Source organism: Penicillium daleae (genome assembly GCF_028827525.1).
Source record: "Penicillium daleae strain IBT 16125 chromosome Unknown utg000008l_segment0_segment0, whole genome shotgun sequence".
NCBI classification, from domain to species: domain Eukaryota; kingdom Fungi; phylum Ascomycota; class Eurotiomycetes; order Eurotiales; family Aspergillaceae; genus Penicillium; species Penicillium daleae.
This window is the reverse complement of record NW_026623156.1, coordinates 1,471,927-1,491,472: the sequence shown is the minus strand read 5'-3', so window position 1 is coordinate 1,491,472 and position 19,546 is coordinate 1,471,927. Positions and strand designations below refer to the sequence as shown.

General features: G+C 50.0%; 7 protein-coding genes across 7 annotated transcripts; 5 read left to right on the top strand and 2 right to left on the bottom strand.

Annotated features, from left to right (window-relative positions):
- Window positions 1–289: 289 nt before the first annotated feature.
- Window positions 290–4,957, top strand: N7458_009164 (E3 ubiquitin-protein ligase SSM4; the record flags this gene model as incomplete). The annotated part of the gene is made up of 2 exons (XM_056912546.1): window positions 290–3,332; window positions 3,393–4,957. The coding sequence occupies 2 exons, from the start codon at window positions 290–292 to the stop codon at window positions 4,955–4,957; spliced, it is 4,608 nt and encodes a 1,535-aa protein (XP_056761395.1).
- Window positions 4,958–5,651: 694 nt separating this feature from the next.
- Window positions 5,652–8,657, top strand: N7458_009163 (uncharacterized protein; the record flags this gene model as incomplete). The annotated part of the gene is made up of 1 exon (XM_056912545.1): window positions 5,652–8,657. One exon carries the CDS (start codon window positions 5,652–5,654, stop codon window positions 8,655–8,657), a length of 3,006 nt encoding a protein of 1,001 aa, XP_056761394.1.
- A 1,576-nt stretch (window positions 8,658–10,233) lies between these two features.
- On the top strand, window positions 10,234–11,879 carry N7458_009162 (Zn(II)2Cys6 transcription factor domain-containing protein; the record flags this gene model as incomplete). Its single annotated transcript, XM_056912544.1, has 2 exons — window positions 10,234–10,331; window positions 10,394–11,879. 2 exons carry the CDS (start codon window positions 10,234–10,236, stop codon window positions 11,877–11,879), a joined length of 1,584 nt encoding a protein of 527 aa, XP_056761393.1.
- A 1,030-nt stretch (window positions 11,880–12,909) lies between these two features.
- Window positions 12,910–13,933, top strand: N7458_009161 (RTA1 domain-containing protein; the record flags this gene model as incomplete). Its single annotated transcript, XM_056912543.1, has 3 exons — window positions 12,910–13,108; window positions 13,168–13,260; window positions 13,326–13,933. 3 exons carry the CDS (start codon window positions 12,910–12,912, stop codon window positions 13,931–13,933), a joined length of 900 nt encoding a protein of 299 aa, XP_056761392.1.
- Window positions 13,934–14,685: 752 nt separating this feature from the next.
- Window positions 14,686–15,524, top strand: N7458_009160 (acetate uptake transporter family protein; the record flags this gene model as incomplete). The annotated part of the gene is made up of 2 exons (XM_056912542.1): window positions 14,686–14,924; window positions 14,984–15,524. The coding sequence occupies 2 exons, from the start codon at window positions 14,686–14,688 to the stop codon at window positions 15,522–15,524; spliced, it is 780 nt and encodes a 259-aa protein (XP_056761391.1).
- Window positions 15,525–16,067: 543 nt separating this feature from the next.
- On the bottom strand, window positions 16,068–16,376 carry N7458_009159 (uncharacterized protein; the record flags this gene model as incomplete). Its single annotated transcript, XM_056912541.1, has 2 exons — window positions 16,068–16,099; window positions 16,190–16,376. 2 exons carry the CDS (start codon window positions 16,374–16,376, stop codon window positions 16,068–16,070), a joined length of 219 nt encoding a protein of 72 aa, XP_056761390.1.
- Window positions 16,377–17,077: 701 nt separating this feature from the next.
- Window positions 17,078–18,070, bottom strand: N7458_009158 (putative glycosyl transferase; the record flags this gene model as incomplete). The annotated part of the gene is made up of 1 exon (XM_056912540.1): window positions 17,078–18,070. One exon carries the CDS (start codon window positions 18,068–18,070, stop codon window positions 17,078–17,080), a length of 993 nt encoding a protein of 330 aa, XP_056761389.1.
- Window positions 18,071–19,546: the final 1,476 nt, after the last annotated feature.

The window sequence follows — 19,546 nt, the reverse complement described above, 5'->3', positions numbered from 1 at the left end:
GCTCGACCGCCATCCTCAGACAAACGATCGACCGATTGACCCTCAGGTCGTATTCTTGCTCTCAGCAGGTCCTGTTGTATTTGGGTGCCATTTGCATAATCGATCAACCAAGCTGACTCGAGCCTCCTCGGCTTCATAATCCTCCCGCATCGACATTGCCCCGTCGTCATATTTGACTCGACTTTGGCGAATTTGATCTTATCTTTGATGGTTGTGGGAGTTACAATGAAGAGCTGGTAGAGGCCGTGCTTCCCGGGCGACTCCAGGAGACCTGAATCTACGAAATACCATGGATTTCGCACCACACTCGGCCAGCGGCCCTACGGGCATGACATCGTTCCCCGACCTAATGAACGACCCAGCTTTCGATGACCGGGAGGGAGGAATGGAAGATATGGATACATGCCGAATTTGTCATGGAGAAGCAACGGAGGAGGAGCCACTGTTCTATCCCTGCAAATGTAGCGGTAGTATCAAGTTCGTCCATCAGAGCTGCTTGGTGGAGTGGCTGTCACATTCGCAGAAGAAGCACTGCGAGCTCTGCAAAACGCCCTTCCGATTTACGAAACTATACGATCCTAATATGCCCCAAAGTCTCCCGACGCCCTTATTCCTACAACAGGCTTTGATTCAAACTCTCCGAACCATGGTGACATGGCTGCGCTTTGTTCTCGTGGCGTTTGTGTGGTTAGGTTGGCTGCCCTGGTCGATGCGAGCGATCTGGAGGGCGCTTTTCTGGCTCGCTGACGGCCGCTGGTCGGCCGGTGGGACAGTCCAGCAACGAGGCGCGCAAGCCATCCAGAATGGTGTCGAGAAACTGGCTACCAACGCCAGCGTAGTTGCCACTGCTGCGCTCAATTCGGTGACTTCGGGCGCTTCGAGTGCCGCTTCTTCCTCAGCCATCGCTGCCCCGTCGGCTCAAGCTGCTACTATCAGCTTCCCAGCCGGCGATCCGCTCATGCTTACATTAATCAAGAAAATAATTCCTACTCTGTTTATCCCTGCCTGGTCATCCAGCAGCAGCGAGAGCGGCCCTCTTGCAAATGGTCTCTCTGGCTCACCAAAACCGCGGTACCCGTCATGGCTATCGGATGTCAAGTTTCTCAATACGCTGACACCCTACCCGACAATCAATAACATGATCATCGACACTCTGGAGGGCCAACTCATTACTCTGCTCGTGGTCGTTGCTTTTATTATTCTGTTCCTGATTCGAGAATGGGTCGTTCAGCAGCAGCCCATGGCCAACATTGCTGAAGGAGAGCGCGAAGCAGCATTGCAGCTGATCGCAAACAATCGCCCCAATGAGGAAGTCAACGGATTACGCCCGGACGTTGCCCCGCCTCAACCCCATGAAGAGGTTGAACCCGAACAGAATCCGCTGGCAGAAGATACGGACGACGATGTACCCGCTCGTGCTGCCAACCATTCTCCCGCACCGTCCTGGACCGACTCTGACGATGGGCTCCCGGTTTATGATAGGCAAGCAGGCTTCCGGGATTACGATTTCCCAAGAGATCCGTTCCAGGACGATCCTCATATGGAAATCGGCCATCCAGAGCGCCAAGCGCCGACCACTCCACAGTATTCAGACGTGTCGCTGTTTCAAGATATCCTGGCTCGTGCAAACGGCGATCGTGACGAAATCCTTCGAATTATTCGACAAGAAGGCCATGAAGAGGAACTAAGTTGGATTGTTGACGCACTTACCAGGTCACCGCTTGACCAACCACTCCCTGGGCCATCTACTCGCGCAACAGGGCTTTTCCAAAACCAGCCCGCAACTGCTCAGGATACATTGGACCCGGAGAGTGAAGATGGCGATGTACACTCACAAGCTGACGAAATCACTGGGCAGGAGGCCCACATCCAGCAGCCCGCGGCAACAAGAGAGGTTGAGAGTCCAATTAATATTCCAGTTGAACAGCAACGTCCAAAGAATCTGGGCGATCGACTGATCGATTGGTTCTGGGGAGATATTGCACCTGATCACCACGATCATGACGACCTACCCCTAGAGGATGACGAGCAGATCATGCAAGACCCAGCCTTGGAAGATCCTTTTGTCCCTGTTCCAAACCGATTGGAAGGGCCGCCTGCCGAAGGAGCGGCGTTCGTTGGAGGCGCGGCTGATGGGGCGCTAGAAGGCAATGACGTGGATGCAATTGAAGGCGATGATTTTGAAGGAATCATGGATCTCATCGGCATGCAAGGTCCCATCTTTGGACTCTTGCAGAATGGCGTTTTCTGCGCTCTCCTAATTGCCTTCACGGTCGCTATTGGGATCTGGCTTCCCTACTTGTGGGGTAAGATTGCTCTTGTCCTTTTGGCCAACCCTCTGGAGCTCATCGTTGGTGTTCCTATGACTGCTATCACAGTGGTTGCAGATATCGTGCTTGATACTCTGATTGGCGTTGTAGGCTACGTTATGTACTGGCTGAGCTTCACCTTCAAAGTCCTTCTCAGTCCATTTGGTGCTCTGGTCCCTGCCCTCGAATGGATTCCTCGAACCAAATCCATCACTAGCACATCGCTATCTCTCATTGACAAAAGCACCGATCGTTTGAACAAGGTCGTCCAGGCTTTCCTGGTATTCCATGAGTCTGATATACCCATGTTCTCTGTGCTTTCTCACCAGGCCCTCAAACTACATCAAGCTCGTGTCATGACCCTCTTTCGATCTGCATTTGCCGTTTTCAAGTTTGTTCTACATGACTTTCCTCTCCGGCTGATGACCCTTGGGATCCCGGGTGCGCTGTCATTTGATATCGACTTGTCCCAGCTGAAGAATGCCACCGTCCAAGCACAGCATTACGTTGGGAACTTTACTAGATCATCAATTTTTGCCAACTCCGGGACGAAACTCATGAATGCAAGTGCTGCTCGAACAGCTTCTGCCACTGTGCCGGTTGACTACGATCTGGCTGTATGGGATACCAAAGATCGTGTCATTGCCATTGCGATGGGTTATCTTCTAGCAACAATGATCGGCTTCCTGTACCTGCGAGTCACCGGATTGCTCGCTGGGGCCAACCGTGGCCAACGAATCGAAGGAATCGTCGCCGAGGTGCTTCTACAAGCTGGGGGAGTGATGAAAGTCATTCTCATCATTGGCATTGAGATGATCGTCTTCCCCCTCTACTGTGGTACACTATTGGATGTTGCCTTGCTTCCCTTGTTTTCCAATGCTACTATTTCCTCGCGCATCGCCTTCACAGTTGGGTCTCCACTGACATCGCTTTTCGTGCACTGGTTCATTGGCACTTGTTACATGTTCCACTTTGCCTTGTTCGTTTCCATGTGCCGAAAGATCCTGAGAAGCGGTGTTCTCTGTAAGCACGACTTTTTCCCTCAAAAGATCCGTCTTTTCTTCTGCTGACTTGTCTGAACAGATTTCATCCGTGATCCCGATGACCCGACTTTCCATCCGATCCGCGACGTTCTCGAGCGCAGTATTACCACACAGCTTCGGAAAATTGCGTTCAGCGCTCTGGTCTACGGTGCCTTGGTAATTGTCTGCCTAGGTGGCGTTGTTTGGGGTCTGTTTTATGCATTCAATGGCGTTCTTCCTATCCATTGGTCCGCTAGTGCCCCAATGCTCGAATTCCCGGTGGACCTGCTGTTCTACAATTTCATCATGCCGTTGGCAATTCAATCCGTCAAACCCTCAGATGGATTGCACGACCTGTACGACTGGTGGTTCCACAAGTGCGCTCACTTCCTGCGCCTGAGCAACTTTTTCTTCCCTGAAAGACACCCCGAAGAAGAAGGGCGCCATGTTCGGCGATCCTGGTGGGGTCTACTTTCAGGAAGCAAGGGTGACTGGGAACACCCTGTCATTGGAGATGAAGCGCAGGCTGCCGCCGAAGCAGAGAACCGTGACGTTTATTTCCTACGGGATGGCCGGTATGTCCGTGCCCCTGCTTCCGACCAGGTCCGTATCCCCAAGGATACGCAGGTATTCTTGGACGTGACCGAGGACAATGACCGTGTTGATGGGAAACCTGACACGAACGATGGTCTTCATGGCCGTGAAAATCCCACGTTCACCAAGGTCTACATTCCACCACACTTCCGAACTCGCATTGCTGCCTTCATCCTGTTCATCTGGCTGTTTGCCGCCACCACCGGGGTAGGCATCACCGTTGTACCGCTGGTTATTGGACGCAAGATCACCTCCGTGTGCTTCTCCAGCCCAGTTCCCGTCAACGATATCTACGCCTTTTCCAGTGGCCTCTCTGTGGTCGGTGCCCTAGCCTACACCGCATACTATTGCCGAGCTGCCCTTGGATTCCTTCGCGAGAATTGGGGAACATACCTGCAGTCCCCGCGAGAACTGGGCTTACTCATTACTGACCTCGTGCTCGATGCGGCCCGACTTGTGTACATTGCGGTTGCTCTGGTGGTTGTGCTCCCGTCGCTCTTTGCGCTGTTGACCGAGTTGTACATTCTCATCCCGGCACATACCTTCCTCGGTGATGGACATGATCACGTGGTGCACGTTGTTCAGGATTGGACGCTGGGGGTGCTGTACGTGCAAATGGCGATCAAGCTTATCCTGTGGCACCCTCACTCTTGGCCTGCGGCCGTGCTCAATGGTATCTTCCGCGATGGCTGGTTCAAGCCCAATGTTCAACTGGCGACCCGCGCTTTGATTCTGCCGCTGGCGCTTTTCACCGCCGCGGCTGTGGCCGCGCCACTATCATTGGGTGGTGTCCTGCGATGGACCCTTTTCTATACGCGTATTGAGGCGCAGCCTGACATCTATCGCTATGCCTACCCAGCGACCTTGCTGGTCGTCCTGGCCGCGTGGTCTGTCCACCTGGCCCTGCGACGGGTGGCGATTTGGCGCATCAACATCCGCGACGATGTATATCTAATCGGCGAGCGGTTGCATAACTTTAGCGAGAAGCGGGCGCGGGACGTTGGAGTCTCGCGGCGGGTGATTACGGGCTAAGAAGGCAAGCGATGAATCATGAAGGTTCACACCGGCGTATATGAAGCGTCCGAGGACGGGTTCCAGGGCCGTTTTACTTCAGACTAGCCAACGCTTAGTTGCAGTGGGACGGGGTTCGACGACGATTAGACTCGCTTGCCCCTCCCCCTTTCTCCTGTACATTTAGAGTGCATGCATTTTGAATAGTCTTTGCATGGATCCCATAGTTCCACTGACGGGCTCTAGCCAGGTTATACTTTTTTTCATAGTCGAGAATACACATTCAATACCGTTTAATACCTGCTCTTGACCTCACAGATCCGCCATCTTTGGCTGGTCCACTAAACGCTGCTGCCTGAGGATTGTATTGGTATTACCGGTAATCTACCCCAACCCACCAATTTAGATGCCTGCCACGTGACCCACACCCAGCGGACTCGGCGATGCTGATTGGTTAGGCAACAGGATTCCCTAGGATCCTCTCGCAATGAGCGATGGTCTATCGGCCCTTCATCGCCGTCGACCAGGCACCCATTGAACTTTGGCTTTTCCCTCTCGTCTTTTTCGCGCAGGCCTTTCTCGCATCTTGACCTCTTCATGACTGCCAGAATGGACCTGTGAACCCCCTTTGCGACAACGACGCCCACGTTATTAATGTCATTGTCATAAGCATTCTCCCCCTCCTCGCGGCCCTTATCGAATCGCTATCGCCAAGATGTCCGTTATGCGCCATGGAGGAAGCGGTTTCCTCCAGCGCCGCCTCACAAAGCTGTATACCGATACGAAGACCTCCTGCGAAAGTGTGACGACAGCCTCCAAGGCTCTAGATGATCCGGAGCTGGTGGCGCTACATCAGAGCTTCCAGAAACAGCGGGATCGGTTGCTGTCGTGGGGTCTAGATTGGAGCGATGCGAGCGCCGCCCAGCCGAACGATATCGACGAGTCTTTGACCGCGGCCGGTTTTAGCGATGTCGTCGAGAGCGTCATGTCCACCATACAGGACTTGCTCAATGATGCCGAGCGTGTTCAGCACATTGATGCACCTATGCCGTCTAAAGAGCGCAAGGTTGATCTGCCCTCGAAGGATACTCTGGGGAGCCGGCCTCTCAAGACACAATGGACGGACGATGATATCAGTCGATCGAAGATCATATTGAGCGACTTGACCGCATGTATTGATACCCTATACGACTTATCCACCTCGCGCCGAACAATGGCGTCCAGCATGTCATCGAGCAAGCACATGGGCGCCCGACGAGCGAAAACCCACCCTCTTCCCTCCCATGATGCATCCTATGGTTCCTTCTCAGATTCCAAGGAGAGGATGCAGAGCCCGAAACAAATGTACGAACCTTTCACCTACTCTCCTACGACCCCGAAACACGATTCCTGCCACCCTCTCGTCATCGAACGATCCGCCCTGCAACTATACGGAGCGACCCACGATAACAGCCCTCCGCCATATGAGCCAATTGCAGCCTCATCAAACTCTCGTGTTGTCGGCCGTCTCAAGACCTCGGCATGCCCGTTGCTTTTGGGCTCCGTCAAGGATTCGCATGTCTCGGTGCTGGTCGAGTTTATGCCTATGATTGTGGACTCTCAGGCGAGCTCAAAGAGCTCACGACTGGAGAAACTGCAGAACTCACTCGACCAGTTGCTTCAGAATGCCAGAGTCGGCCACCTGGGTCTTCTAAGATTCCTGGGTTACTGTGTCGATGACCCTAATGCCCGCTACGCCTTCTTATATCAAATGCCTGTCGATTATTTCCCATTCCTCCAAAACCCTAGCGACCTTTTGAAAGAGCTCAAGCCAATTCCTCTGGTTGCACTACTTCCCTCAGCCGAAGACTATCGTGAGAAGCGGATGCCTAACCTGGAAACGCGTTTCCGGTTAGCCTATGACCTCATGATGTCTGTTTTGCACCTGAGAAGCCAAAATGCCGTGCATGGAAACATCAACAGCAGCAATATCATTTTCTTCCCTGGTCGAACCGATTCCAGTAACGACGAGCGTGGCCTTGCCCCAGACATGCGCCGTCCTTACTTGACTTCGCCAGCGCGCTTCTCTGGGGATGGGCCCACCCCCGAGCCTCTCCCTACAGCGATGTATCGGCATCCTGATGACAAGAGATCTGTTGAAGACGAAGCCGCTTGGGCTTACGACCTCTACTCGCTCGGTCTCGTCCTGTTGGAGATCGGTCTGTGGGCACCAATTGGCCGACTATGGAAGATGAAGTATGATCGCTCTTGGTTCAAGCACCGCGTTGAGGATCTCTACGTGAAGAAGCTCGGCTCAAAGTGCGGTACTGCATATCTCCAGGTCGTTCAGCTCTGCCTCGACGCTCCTAACTTCCATCTTTCGACCCAACCCATGACCGACCTCAACCTTCGTGTGCCCCAAATCTACCACTACCCCGTTCTCGACTTATCCGACCCTGATGGCACATTCTCTTTCTCGATGAACTTCCTCTATACCATTTGCAAGGTCCTCTGGTCATGCACCCGGATTGATATCTTCTCAGCACCCCCTGCAGAAGAGCTTGACGATTCCCTGCCCCTGGCACTTGTTCCATCCCCAGAACCCACACCGGCTGAAGAGAAGGCCAATCCATACAACCTTTCCCATGAACCGATCAACCTGGACAAGCAGTTGCCGACCACACCGAATGATCAATGGGGGATTCTACCCGAAGAGAGAACCCTGGATAAGCCAGCCAAGAAACGGACCGTCAAGCGTCTCCCCCACCTCGAGATACCCGATGAACATCTCCAAGAATGGAACTTCCAGATGATGCCTCGTCTAAGTCGCCTTCTACAGAAAATTCTTAAGGAGTCCGATGAGTCCTGCGGTGCCACTCTCATGATGACTGGCGAGTCTCCCGAGACTGCAAAAACCACAATCTGCGTGACCTGTGGTAGCGTCAAGAAAGTTCGATCGGCCTTGAAAAAGCACTTCCCCCTGGACCGCGATGACTGGGACCTGATCGTCATTCGCGGTGACATTGAGCGATCCAAAGTCCCCCGCAATAAGCGTCGCCGACCTGCCAAGACTCGCCCAAACGGATCGAATGAGACTCCTTTTCGTCAGCGTGAATTGAACCCGTGCTATCAGCAACGGCCTCTATGTGGCGCATCTATTGGGGCCTTTCAGAACGAAGAACACCTACCTCCCGTCTCTTATGGTGGCGCCGTGCTCGTTGATGGCCAACCCTATGGTCTGACCGTCCACCATATGCTTGAGGCGCCCAGCGATGACGAGGGTCATGGTGATGATGAGCCGGAAGCACCTTTACGCTCTTCGGGGAATTGGCCTCGTGACACGTCTCGAGACACGTCAAGTGTGAACAATCAAGACTTCATGTACTCGTGGCGCGAGGATGAACCCTCAGAAGTCAATCTGGACCTTGAGATCTCGGATCCAGAAGACGATGATGCATCATTCTCGCAGGGTCCCGATGGCGGACTCGATGAATATTGGTTGTCTGAAGATGAATCATCGGATGACGAGTCTATCGAGGGCGCTGATGCCGAGGACGACGACGATGATGCTGCATCGGTTGGTGATACTGCTGGTATCGAGCCGGGGGAAGAGCCGCGGCTGCTCGTCACGCAGCCAGCCATAGACGATGTCCACGAGGACTTTTTTCCGTCCCCCGAAGACCGTGACGATGAACATCTCGCTTCACACTCCTTGGCTACGTCCACGCCTCCTCGGGTGTGAGGCGATGGACGCGCAAGGGCATCAAGCACGAGATAGATTGGGCTCTCATCAAAGTCGATGAGAACCGCATGGATCCTCGCAACATCATCTTCGACTACACCACTTCCCTTCCGGGTCGCCCAGGTTTTGGACGGGGCCAACCGCAACCGATCTTTATCAACCAAGTTGCTCGTATGGAGGAATTAGGGGGCTTGTTCGTGCACTGCTGCGGTCGCACAAGCGGGTTGCAGAATGGGCAGATATCCAAGGCGATGACGTTGGTTAAGTTGCATGGCCGACACTCTTTTTCAACGAGCTTTTGTGTCAACGGGAACTTTGGAGGTAAGAGGCGCACTTCTGCAGATTCATATTGATGTCTATACGATCCTTAATTAGATACCCTGGTCTTTTTGATTTGTTATGATTCCCTCTCGTGTCCTGTCTCCCCATCTTCCTGTTAAGCTGGCCGATAAAAACCTCCCATAACCACGGCCATCGGATCCTAAGACCATCCCACCAAGACTGTATTGAGTAAACTTGAAAGCCTGCAAGAACAAAAGAAAAAGCTAACATCCCACTCCCCCTCAGCTCCCGGTGACTCCGGCGCATGGGTTTTCGATAGGTCCACTGGCCGTGTCTGCGGCCACGTCCTCGCCTGGTCCGCTCGCTCTAACACAACATACATCTCGCCGATGGAGGTCACCTTCGCAGACATTGCCCGCACCCTCAACGCCTCCCTTGTCTCTCTTCCCGGCGACCCCTCCCGCGCCATGGGCTATCCCAGCCTAACCTCTCCTCATCCGGGCGGATACGGCTACCAGACTCAACAGCTCCCGGCCGATTTCAATCGGCTAGCTGTTGGAGGTGTGCCTCCTGGTGGTCCGCCCGCTATTCCTCCGCACCCGCTCGCTCATCCTCATGCCCACCATCCTGGAGGCTTCATGCGTCCTTCACCTCCGCCTCCGCCTCCACCCCGTCCAGGATCCCAGGACTCTCATGTGTTTCGGGGGTGAGTCCGATTCCACCGTCGTTGTTGACCGGGCCAAGGAATATTGAGAGGCAGCTTGCCTAATCTATAATGGTTTGGGCCTTTTGAGGGCATTATTATCTTGTGTTGATGATTTTTTTGGTTTATGATACTTGATACTGTTCGGTTTGGGTTATTTCATAGAAGATGTGACATGATAAAGTTATGATTGGTTTTGGGGATACCCAGGGCGATGCTGAATTCTTGGGGTTAGTTTGATCGAATACGAATTGATTATTTACCATTAATGATATCTTCTTGACCGGGCTACGTAGTCTTTGGTGTGTCCATACTAACCATCCTGGTCTGTCGATTCTACTTCTCTCTCGTTGATTGGAGGCTTGCCAGCTCCGAGGCGAGTCCAGCGTTGGGGGCGGAAAATACAGAGAGCTTCAGCCGCAACGTCAACGTTGGCTTAGGAGCCGGCTTTAACCCTTTAAACGAGATTTAAGCAGGCACCTCGTAAGCACACCTCGTGTATATCCTCAATAACCTACAGCATCTGACTGAGACCGAGGATAGGGCACTGCTCGACCCGCTTTATCACCCTTCACTCCCAACTTCGTCCTCATGCTCGATGCCAAGCCCAGTACCCCTCGGTCTGCTTCATCCACAACGCATCGAAGGGCGGGTAAGCCCAAATCCCGGAAAGGATGTGTGACTTGCAAGTATGTCCTATTGCATCTACAATATCCCATCTATATCCCATGTCTAACCGGTGAATTTTCAGAATCCGCCATGTTAAATGCGATGAGGCAAAGCCGGAATGCAACCAGTGCATTCGTTCGGGTCGTAAATGCGATGGCTACACCGATTCGTCGCAGAGAGAGCTCCAGGAGCAAATCAAAAGGGATATTCCCCGCCAGACATGGCAGATCAACTCGGATCAACGTTTAGTGCTGGTCCCTGGATCTCGAGAAGAGCGCCAGTATGTACATGTTTTCTGCACACAGGCGACACATACATTATCGGGCTTCTTTCCGTCTGATTTCTGGACGAGGTTTCTTCCTCAGCTCAGTCATCGCTATCCGACGATTCGTCATGCTGTTTCGGCAGTTGGTGCGGTTTATGAGAAGCAGTTGCTTCCTGCGACTTCTGATTCTACCAATGTGGAGCAGTTTACTCTACAACAATATAACAAAGCTATCCAGAGCTTCCTCGGCCAGATGAGTGCCCCGCAGACGGTGGGGATTGACTTGGTTCTGGTTACATGCCTCTTATTCGTATGCCTTGAAACTCTCCGATCGAAAAACTCCAGGGCGTTGGATCATATTCAGAGCGGTGTTCAAATTCTTGCAGCCCGATTGAAGGAGAAGAAAATCACTATTAACAATGAGTTTGATCGGGAACTCTTAAACACATTCGGCCGGCTTAACATTCAGACATGTTTATTCGGACGTGGCATACAACCTCTCGATATCAACCCGGAAAAGTCTACGCTTGCGATGTCTGAGGAGGGTCTTACGTTCGACAACATCTCGCAGGCGCGGGAAGCGCTGACCAGCCTTCAATGCCGAGCGTTAGTTTTTATTCGATCGGTCGGGAGTAGAAGTGGAATTACCTATGACGATGTCTATGCGCAGCAAATCAAAGAGCAACAAGCTTTCGAAGCAGAACATTATACATGGCGCGCGGCATTTGATCGCCTCCGAAAGAGATCGAGCAAAACTACTGGCATCTCGGATCCACGGGCGCCATTGGCGCTACTCATTGACTATAATACGTCCTTGGTCTGGCTGCTCAATTGTATTTTCCAAGAAGAGTCGCATTTCGACAACTTTACTTCGCACTTTGAAGAAATTGTTCGTTTAGCGGAAAATATCCTCGAGCTCAGCCCGGAGACAGAATCGAAGCCCGATGCCGAGCAGTTCTCTCTTGACCCAGGGGTGCTAGCTCATATATACTGGACAGCCCATAAATGCCGAAATCCACTGATCCGGCGAAGAGCAATAAAGGCACTAGCTCGGTGCCCAACACGGCAGGGAATGTGGTTTCGACCGTTAATTGTGCAAGTGGCTTCTAAGATTGTGGAGACCGAAGAAGCCGCGCAATGTACTTTGCCCGTTGAAGAGAGGAAAGTCGCAGAAAAGGATCGTGTCTATGAGGCACTTATTTATCCAGATAATCACCAGAGACCGTGTCCGGTTGAATTCTGGTTTAAGCCAGATTCGGTGAATGGCGATTTTGAGAGCCGTCGGGTGGATGTGTCGTGGTGAAGGGGTTTAGAATTAGAGAATGTGGTTCTTAGCTTTGACTTCTTTCATAGACAGGTGTCTAGACACTTTCAAGTACAGACTAGTTTGAAAATCTATGAATCGAAACAAGTCTTGTGTGAATGGCATTAACACTAGGCATCAAGCATCGGGCCAACTAGATACCTGCTTCTGCAGAAGGACTTGACCGAAACACCAGGGGTTTGGCAGGATGTCTCCATACGCCTTAATGGACGCGCCCTACCCTGTGAGATCTGGTCTTCTATGCAATCTTGTCCTTCACAAAGCTATTTTTCTTAGATATATGGGAATGATACTTCGCAAGTTCCACTATAGTTCCGGTCTTTCTATTTTTGATCAATAGGCAACGATAAAAGCAAAATATGAGTACAGTATGTGGACATCTTTAATATGTCTCTGGCCCCCGGCCCACAGTCGAGTTTTACGAGCGGCCCAATCACAGAAGACTCCTTCATTATGAATGAGTGAGGCCCCCCCACTTTGTTGGTTGGGGCTCAGCTTGATTTGGCCCCAGAATAAACCTAGCGTGAATGCCACAAAACTCGCAGCCTGATTGATACGCGCCAGCCAATCAGAGGTGTTTACGGTTTATGAAGTCTGTTTTAGAAGCCTGCACTCTGTGATCTAGATCGAGTTTGTAGCCTGTAATATCCCCCAATTGTCTATCACATTGCTAATTATGGGGTTTTTGCTTAGCACTCCTCTGCTCAGCCTTGAATGATTACCTTGCAGGCTTAGGTATCAGGCCTTTCTTTGGCTTACGAGTGGATGAACCGTATTTTAGTTTATTTTGTCTTCAGCAAGATGCATAGGCTGGCAACTATAGAGTCTCTGTCTGGATGAGCGGGTATATATGCTATTAGGATTTCCCATAAAATGATCATTAGATTCTCCATTCACCTCACGGTCTCGAGTTTGCTACACCTTGACTTTTCAACTTACCATTCAAACAGTTGTCGACGTCCTCATCTCTTCTAGCTTCAATTCTACTGCTACGTTCACAACCTTCACTATGTCCAGCCAATTCGACCCCAACCTCTACATCGGTTGTAAAGCCTATAATGGCATAGACACGAGTTATGGTTATGTTCCTACGAAAGCCGCCGGTGTTGCATTTTGCGTGCTCTTTGGATTGTCAATGCTCGCTCACATTGTCCAATTTGTTTGGACCCGGACGTGGTGGTGTAGTGTATTTGCAGTAGGATGCTTTGGTATGATATTTTCCCTAACCCTTGTGAACCGTCAGGGTTACTGGACTAACAGAGCACAGTTGAACTATTAGGATGGGCTGGGCGTATGTGGAGTGCAGAATGCCCATATAACTCTACCGCCTTCATGATTCAGATATCAACTCTCATCATTGGTAAATGCAAACAATATCCTTCTGAAAGTTTGAGTGTATCAATTCTAACACCTTTTCCAACATAGCCCCTGTCTTTTTCACTGCCGGTATATACGTACTACTCGGTCGCTACATTCAAATTTTTGGCAAGGAGACCTCCTTCCTCACACCGAAGCTCTACCTCTGGATTTTCTGTACTTGCGACCTCATTTCGCTCGTCATCCAGGCCGCGGGTGGCGGAATAGCTAGCTCTCAATCCAACGATCCCCACGGAAACCCCGATCCAGGCACTCACACCATGGTCGCCGGTATCGTCTTCCAGCTGGTCTCGATCTCAGTCTTTGTGTACTGCACCATCGACTTCTTTCTACGCATCAAGCGCCTCGGACAACTTCAGTTGTTCACTCATGGTCCCCTAGCGGCACTTACGGGTGCGATGGCGCTGTCCGTCGTTTGCATTTACATTCGAAGTATCTATCGTACCGTTGAGTTGGCTCAAGGCTGGACTGGATACTTGATTACACATGAGTCTTATTTCATTGGTCTTGATGGTGTTATGATGGTGATTGCAGTTGGCGTATTCAATTTGTGCCACCCAGGGTGGCTTTTGCCTTCGAAGAGTGAGGTTGGTCTGCCTCAGTACCGCAAGACTTCCACCAACTCGGACGTTGAGATGATACGTCCGCAAGTTTAAAAGCGATCGTTAAGCTTGCGACTGTTTCAGAGTGAAGAGACACTCAATTAACTTCAAGCTGAATATCTTGGGTCTCTAACGTTGCATAGGTCCAAAAAGGGTACTTGCAACGGCTGCACGCAGGTGCCTGTGATCAATGTGGCGACATCTTGAATTGCAAATTGGTTTCATCTTAGTTTTACAATTAGACCAGCCACATGTTTTTTATTATCCAGTTACACTCCCAAAAGAGATTTTCCACCTTCAAAGTTCGTCATCAAATTACCTCAGCAGCGTGATAGTATGGTACTGTGGAGCAGATCAATGTTCGTCGTGCTACTCTGGAGAGTGCCGAGGACAGTACGCGGTCCTCCCACCATTACTTGAATCATCTAAACTTCAAAGTGGCAATAATTATCCCTGTTCATCATATTCAAATCAAGCTTACGGATGGAGTTTCATTGGCGGGGTCCTTCAATTGTCATGTTCGGTCCAACAGACTTAAGCTTCCTTTCACCTTGGGTATGACATCAACAGCCCCAACTTCTGAGTTCATGAAGAGAGTTCATAAACTGCTGCATTTTCTCGGGCCACGGAGCCGCTTGTATTATAAAAAGCTGGTTTGCTTGATTGATTAAAGATTATATTCCGTCTAGGATAATTTAAAGTCCTATTCGCAATTCTGGAAAGCCGAAGCTACAGACTCGGGCACTTTCAAGTTCAGATTTCTCTCTTTGATCCAGCAAATCAATCCCGTTCATCTTTATCCTACCATGGCTGAACAAGAAAGCTCCGATACAGCTGCCCAGGGGGCTCATGAAACTGCGACATGGGATCCAGCTGTCGGAAAAAGAGAGAATGGCACTACGCCTATTCCCACGCGACGGCAGGGGCAGACAGTGTCTCAAGTCCAAGCTCCGGAGTTCACTAAATTAGGAAACCCGGGTCCCCTGGGATTGCTTGCTTTCGCAATTACCACATTTGTTGTTGGTCTTCTCGAGTGTGGTGCAGGGTATGGCGACTCCCTGATGCATTCAGCATCTCGAATTCGATACTAATCTCTCTCTCCAGGCTTCCTCACTCCAACCCAAATGGCAGTGTTGGCCCTAACCAGGCCTCATTCGGGATTGTGGTGTTTATGGGCGGAACGGCTCAAATCCTCGCAGGCATTATGCAATTCCGTGTCGGCAACACTTTTGGTACGACGATTCACTGTGCCTATGGCGCGTTCTGGCTGAGCTATGGAATGTTCATGCTACCATACCTCGGCATTGAAGCTGCCTACCAAGGTGATAAGAGAGCTTATACCTTTGCCATTGGCATATACTTGATCATGTGGTCCTTCCTGACAGTATTGTTCTTCATTGCCGCACTACGGACTAACCTTGCGATCCTTGCTGTCTTTTTCTTCCTGATCCTTGCCTATCTCTTCCTGGGCTTGGCCAACTTTACTGCTACGGAGCATGCCACTGCAAGCGAGAATTTGAATAAAGCCGGTGGGGCTTTTGCAGTTGTCTGTGCGTTTTGTGCTTTTTATGCTGGCGCATCTGGCTTGATGCTGCCTGAAACTACCTGGGTGCGTTTCCCGCTGGGTGAGATCTCAAGGGTCTAGTTGTAATGGGGTATCGCTCGGGAGTCTGGGATGGATTTGAATTATTTACTCATTTGTCTTGTATGATTATCGGAACGTTTCTGTCCTTGCGCGAACGGCAAATTATAGCAACGAGTCTAGGCTACTGAGTATGCGTCAACTCATATCTTGTTATTTTGAAGACATTTTCCCAGAATAGTAAGAGTATCTTTGAACCGTGATTGGCCAACTGCGGCTACCAGTTCGGGTAGAGGCTAGTTTGTAAGGTCAAATTTCACCCGATCGACGATTTTCATATGTAGCTGAATTTTTACGTGGAGTAGTCTATTCTCGACGATCTAACTACCCGCCTGTGGCTCTATGGGTTTGAGTAGAGCAGACAGATTACACGGATCGCGCGGTCCTTCACTCATGCACAGGTTTATTCAATAAGAACAAGTCTCCTCATATAATATTTATTAAGACAGTTATTCGAGTATGATAGAGCTTTAGCTCTCGTATCCCCAAGCTTCTATTATGATGGTATCGTTAAAAGTGACAAAAAGCAGTACGCGCAGTTCATGACTATCGTGATGGTTCGTGGCGGTTGGTAGTTTCTGACACGAGATAGTGTCAATAAATCACAATCATGTAGACTCGATAACAAGCGAAAGACACCTACCACTTTCTGATCCTCTTGGGTATACCTTGGCCGGCGTATGGGCCCTGCGGGAAATTGTACTCGTCGTCGAGGTCTTCCTTCGCAGCCATAAGGGGACCCCATTTTTTCTGGATATTGTCCATATGCTTCTTCAATCGCGAAATGACAGTGTCACTATGCGACTTGCTGGTGACACTCATCTCCGTAATAGAGGAGGAGGATGATTTGCTCATTGTCAAAGGTCTTGAGGAAAAAAAGGTGTTGACAAGGTTGGACGGAACAGGAGATTGAATAATGTTTTGACAGCGTAGGTAGTATTGGAGATTTATATAGATCCGAACTATAAGCTGGCAAGCTCTAATTTATAAGTAAGAGAAAAAAAAATTACTCTCCAACTTTCAAGGTACGTGAGTCAAGGCCTACGGCGAACTCTCGGAAGGCGCCGAGTCTTAGCCGAGTTGTGCCGATGTATCGCCGACTCAAACTCTTCCGAACAGATGCTACTTCTGCCCAGTGCTCTTGCGAATTTGAGACAAAGGCTAAAACTTTTGCCGCAATTGATAAGTTTTGACCCCAATAGCCCCTGAATACTTGTGGAATGTTCCTGAAAATCCCGTAGTTGATTGCTAGTCATTTAGAATCCTTCTCTAGCGAGTCGTCGGCTTGCTTTTGATGTTGTGGCCAGGTGGAGGTAGTTAGTTCATTGTTGTGGACAAGTGGAGAAAGGTTTCCCTAGCCCACTACAGCATGTACTAATTCTTAGAACTGGTTGAGGTTCATGGTCTATCTAATCCATGATCCACGGGTTCCTCCTTATCTTTCTTCCATTCATGTGGCTATAGGGTAAAATTCTATCCCGTTTGTCAATCAATCAATATTCAAGTTAATCAATATTGTTTATCCCTTGGTCTCCCTGTTCAAAATATACAGGTCCTCAATCGAGAAATCGCCGAACCAATACATTAAATCGAGTATTGTGAGAAAGCACCTTTCCAGGATTCAGATCTCTCAAATAGGTAGATGCAACTTGACTCCACGCATGATATGCAAGCTGATCGGGGTATATTCCACCTTCGTTTTCATTAACTGTGTGCTGAAACTCCTGCGCCTCGCTTTGCGTAATCGGCTCGTGCATGTATCGAATGTGCTTCCTTGTCCAGGTTGGCCAGTAAAAGACTGAAGGCGAAATTGTGCAAATCTCATCGCGGTACATGAGAGACAGCTCCTTGGGTAGAATGACCGAGTGGTAGTTCCACTCGTTGGTGGCAAACGTGCCGTAGCTCTTGCGCCAACGTTGGATGAAGGAAGAGCCTGGGCGGCCCACAATGATCGCGTTGCATAGCCCATGCCTGTCTCCGCCTTCATGGCCAAGAATGAGGTCTTTTTCACAGCCTAGTAAATGATCGAACGATCGAAGAGCGATAACGTCCATGTCAAGGTATATCCCTCCTTCCTTAGCAATAACATCTAGGCGGAGCAGATCTGCGACATGAGAAATCTGCCATTTGTCTTTGATTTGCTGACCATATTCTGTTTCTAGGTCGTGTTGCACAAGAGTCACATTGTCACGCAACTTTATAAACCACTCGTTCTGACCATTGAGGTCGGTGTAATGGAGATTGACCCGATCTGGTTGTAGAGATATCAAGGCTGATCGTATGGTCAAATAGTTGATAAAATCTAGCTCAGTATTGTTGAGCCATATGACGTGGACAACATTAGGAACCGGGTCTGTCGAGTGGATATTGCTACGGGAGCATGTTTCCTCGATGTCGGTCGGCTTAAAATCGAAGCTTTCGACTCGCTTCTCGCCAGAGAAATCGAAACGCTGCCCAATATCGCCAAGAAGAGGGAAAAGAAGATACAGCAGAGCAACCAGGGGAATTATCAGAATTGCTGCATTGGCAAAGACACGTATTCGAGGCATCATAAGAGAGAAGAAACTAACACTCATGCTCAGCAACAGCAAGTTTATTTTATTTACCCTTCGCAGGTATATATGAGTGCCATGGATCGCGCTGCGGGAGATGGATCGCGCTGATCTCCCGCAGATCCTGTCATATTGGAGCAACGAAAGTCGCGCAAAACACCACGTGCAAACTACTCAAGGTTTTAATTGAGCAGCCTACGGCCTTGTAAAAGGGCTATGTATCAAAAGTTTGGCATAGAAACACTTAAATCAGGATTTAGGACAAGGTCGGGAAGCTGAAAAGAGGTGTTCCTGTTTGGTGTCTTCCACGGAGCTAGCACAGTCTTTTGTCCTGTGCGGTAGAAAAAAAAACACTCTACTGGGTTCAAAATAACTGTCGTATATTCGCTCTTCACTCGTTTCTAAACTAGACATAAAAGTGTCTCATGTGGGTCTTTTAGGGTCAACCTCCGTGAACTACCAACCATTGACGACGAAAGGCCGCCAGCATTTCCTCGCTGCCTGGCTAAGTACCGTTCGTGGTAGGGCTAGTATTCTAGTAATCGATATTTTATATTTTTACCGTAGTGACTTTCTCATTTATAGGTGACCAATACTAATTGCAACATACTTCCCTGAGAGGCTGATTGATGTGAGCATTGTTTTCTGCCTGATCGCCGGTGGGTGGGAATCAACGGACGGACTACTGAAATGATCGTGCACCTCACCCTTGCAACGACAGACACATCATGGCAGCCCTACAGGGCTGAGATGGTCAAATGGCTTCTGACATTTTCGTGAGGGATACTCTTGAATTTCGATGTTCCTGGACGATCATTGGCGGGCTATATAAGGCTATGAGTATGTGACACAGGTAACATCACCTCTCCAATATGGGACCCCTGTGCCTCCAATCCAACCAAATTCAAGATATACGCGCTCTGGTCTGACCTTTGACCATCCTCTATATTTCTCGCATCTGTGTGAAAGTTCGTAGTATTGGGATCGCCGTAGTATAAACTGCTCGCCATGGTTACTCTTCATCTCTCAGTTTCTGAGCACCACAGCCCTCCAGAATTTCGCCTCGCTTTTCGCCTCGCTTTTCGAGTCGTGCTTGACTCGTCTTAATTCATACGCCGATCAATCTATCAATCACTATGGGTCTCGTGAAATTCCTTCTCAAAGTCATACTCATCCCCATCGTCCTCGTCCTCGTGGCTGCCGTCGTCATTGTCTTGCTCGTTAAGATGCGTCGTGAAAAGAAAGAGAAGCAAAGAGAACTTCAGAATAATGCCTTTCAACCCCCACCAATACAACAATGAAGCTATCCCGAGCCCATTCAAAAGCCAGAGGCTGTGATGTATCCAAAGGGTACTCTAGGGCAGATAGAGCAAGGCATTGCACGCTTCTAATATGGAGGACAAGTATGAGAACAGGATTTCTTATTGTGTTTATTGTGATCAACCGATTACTGACTCCTCTCTCTTCAAAGTT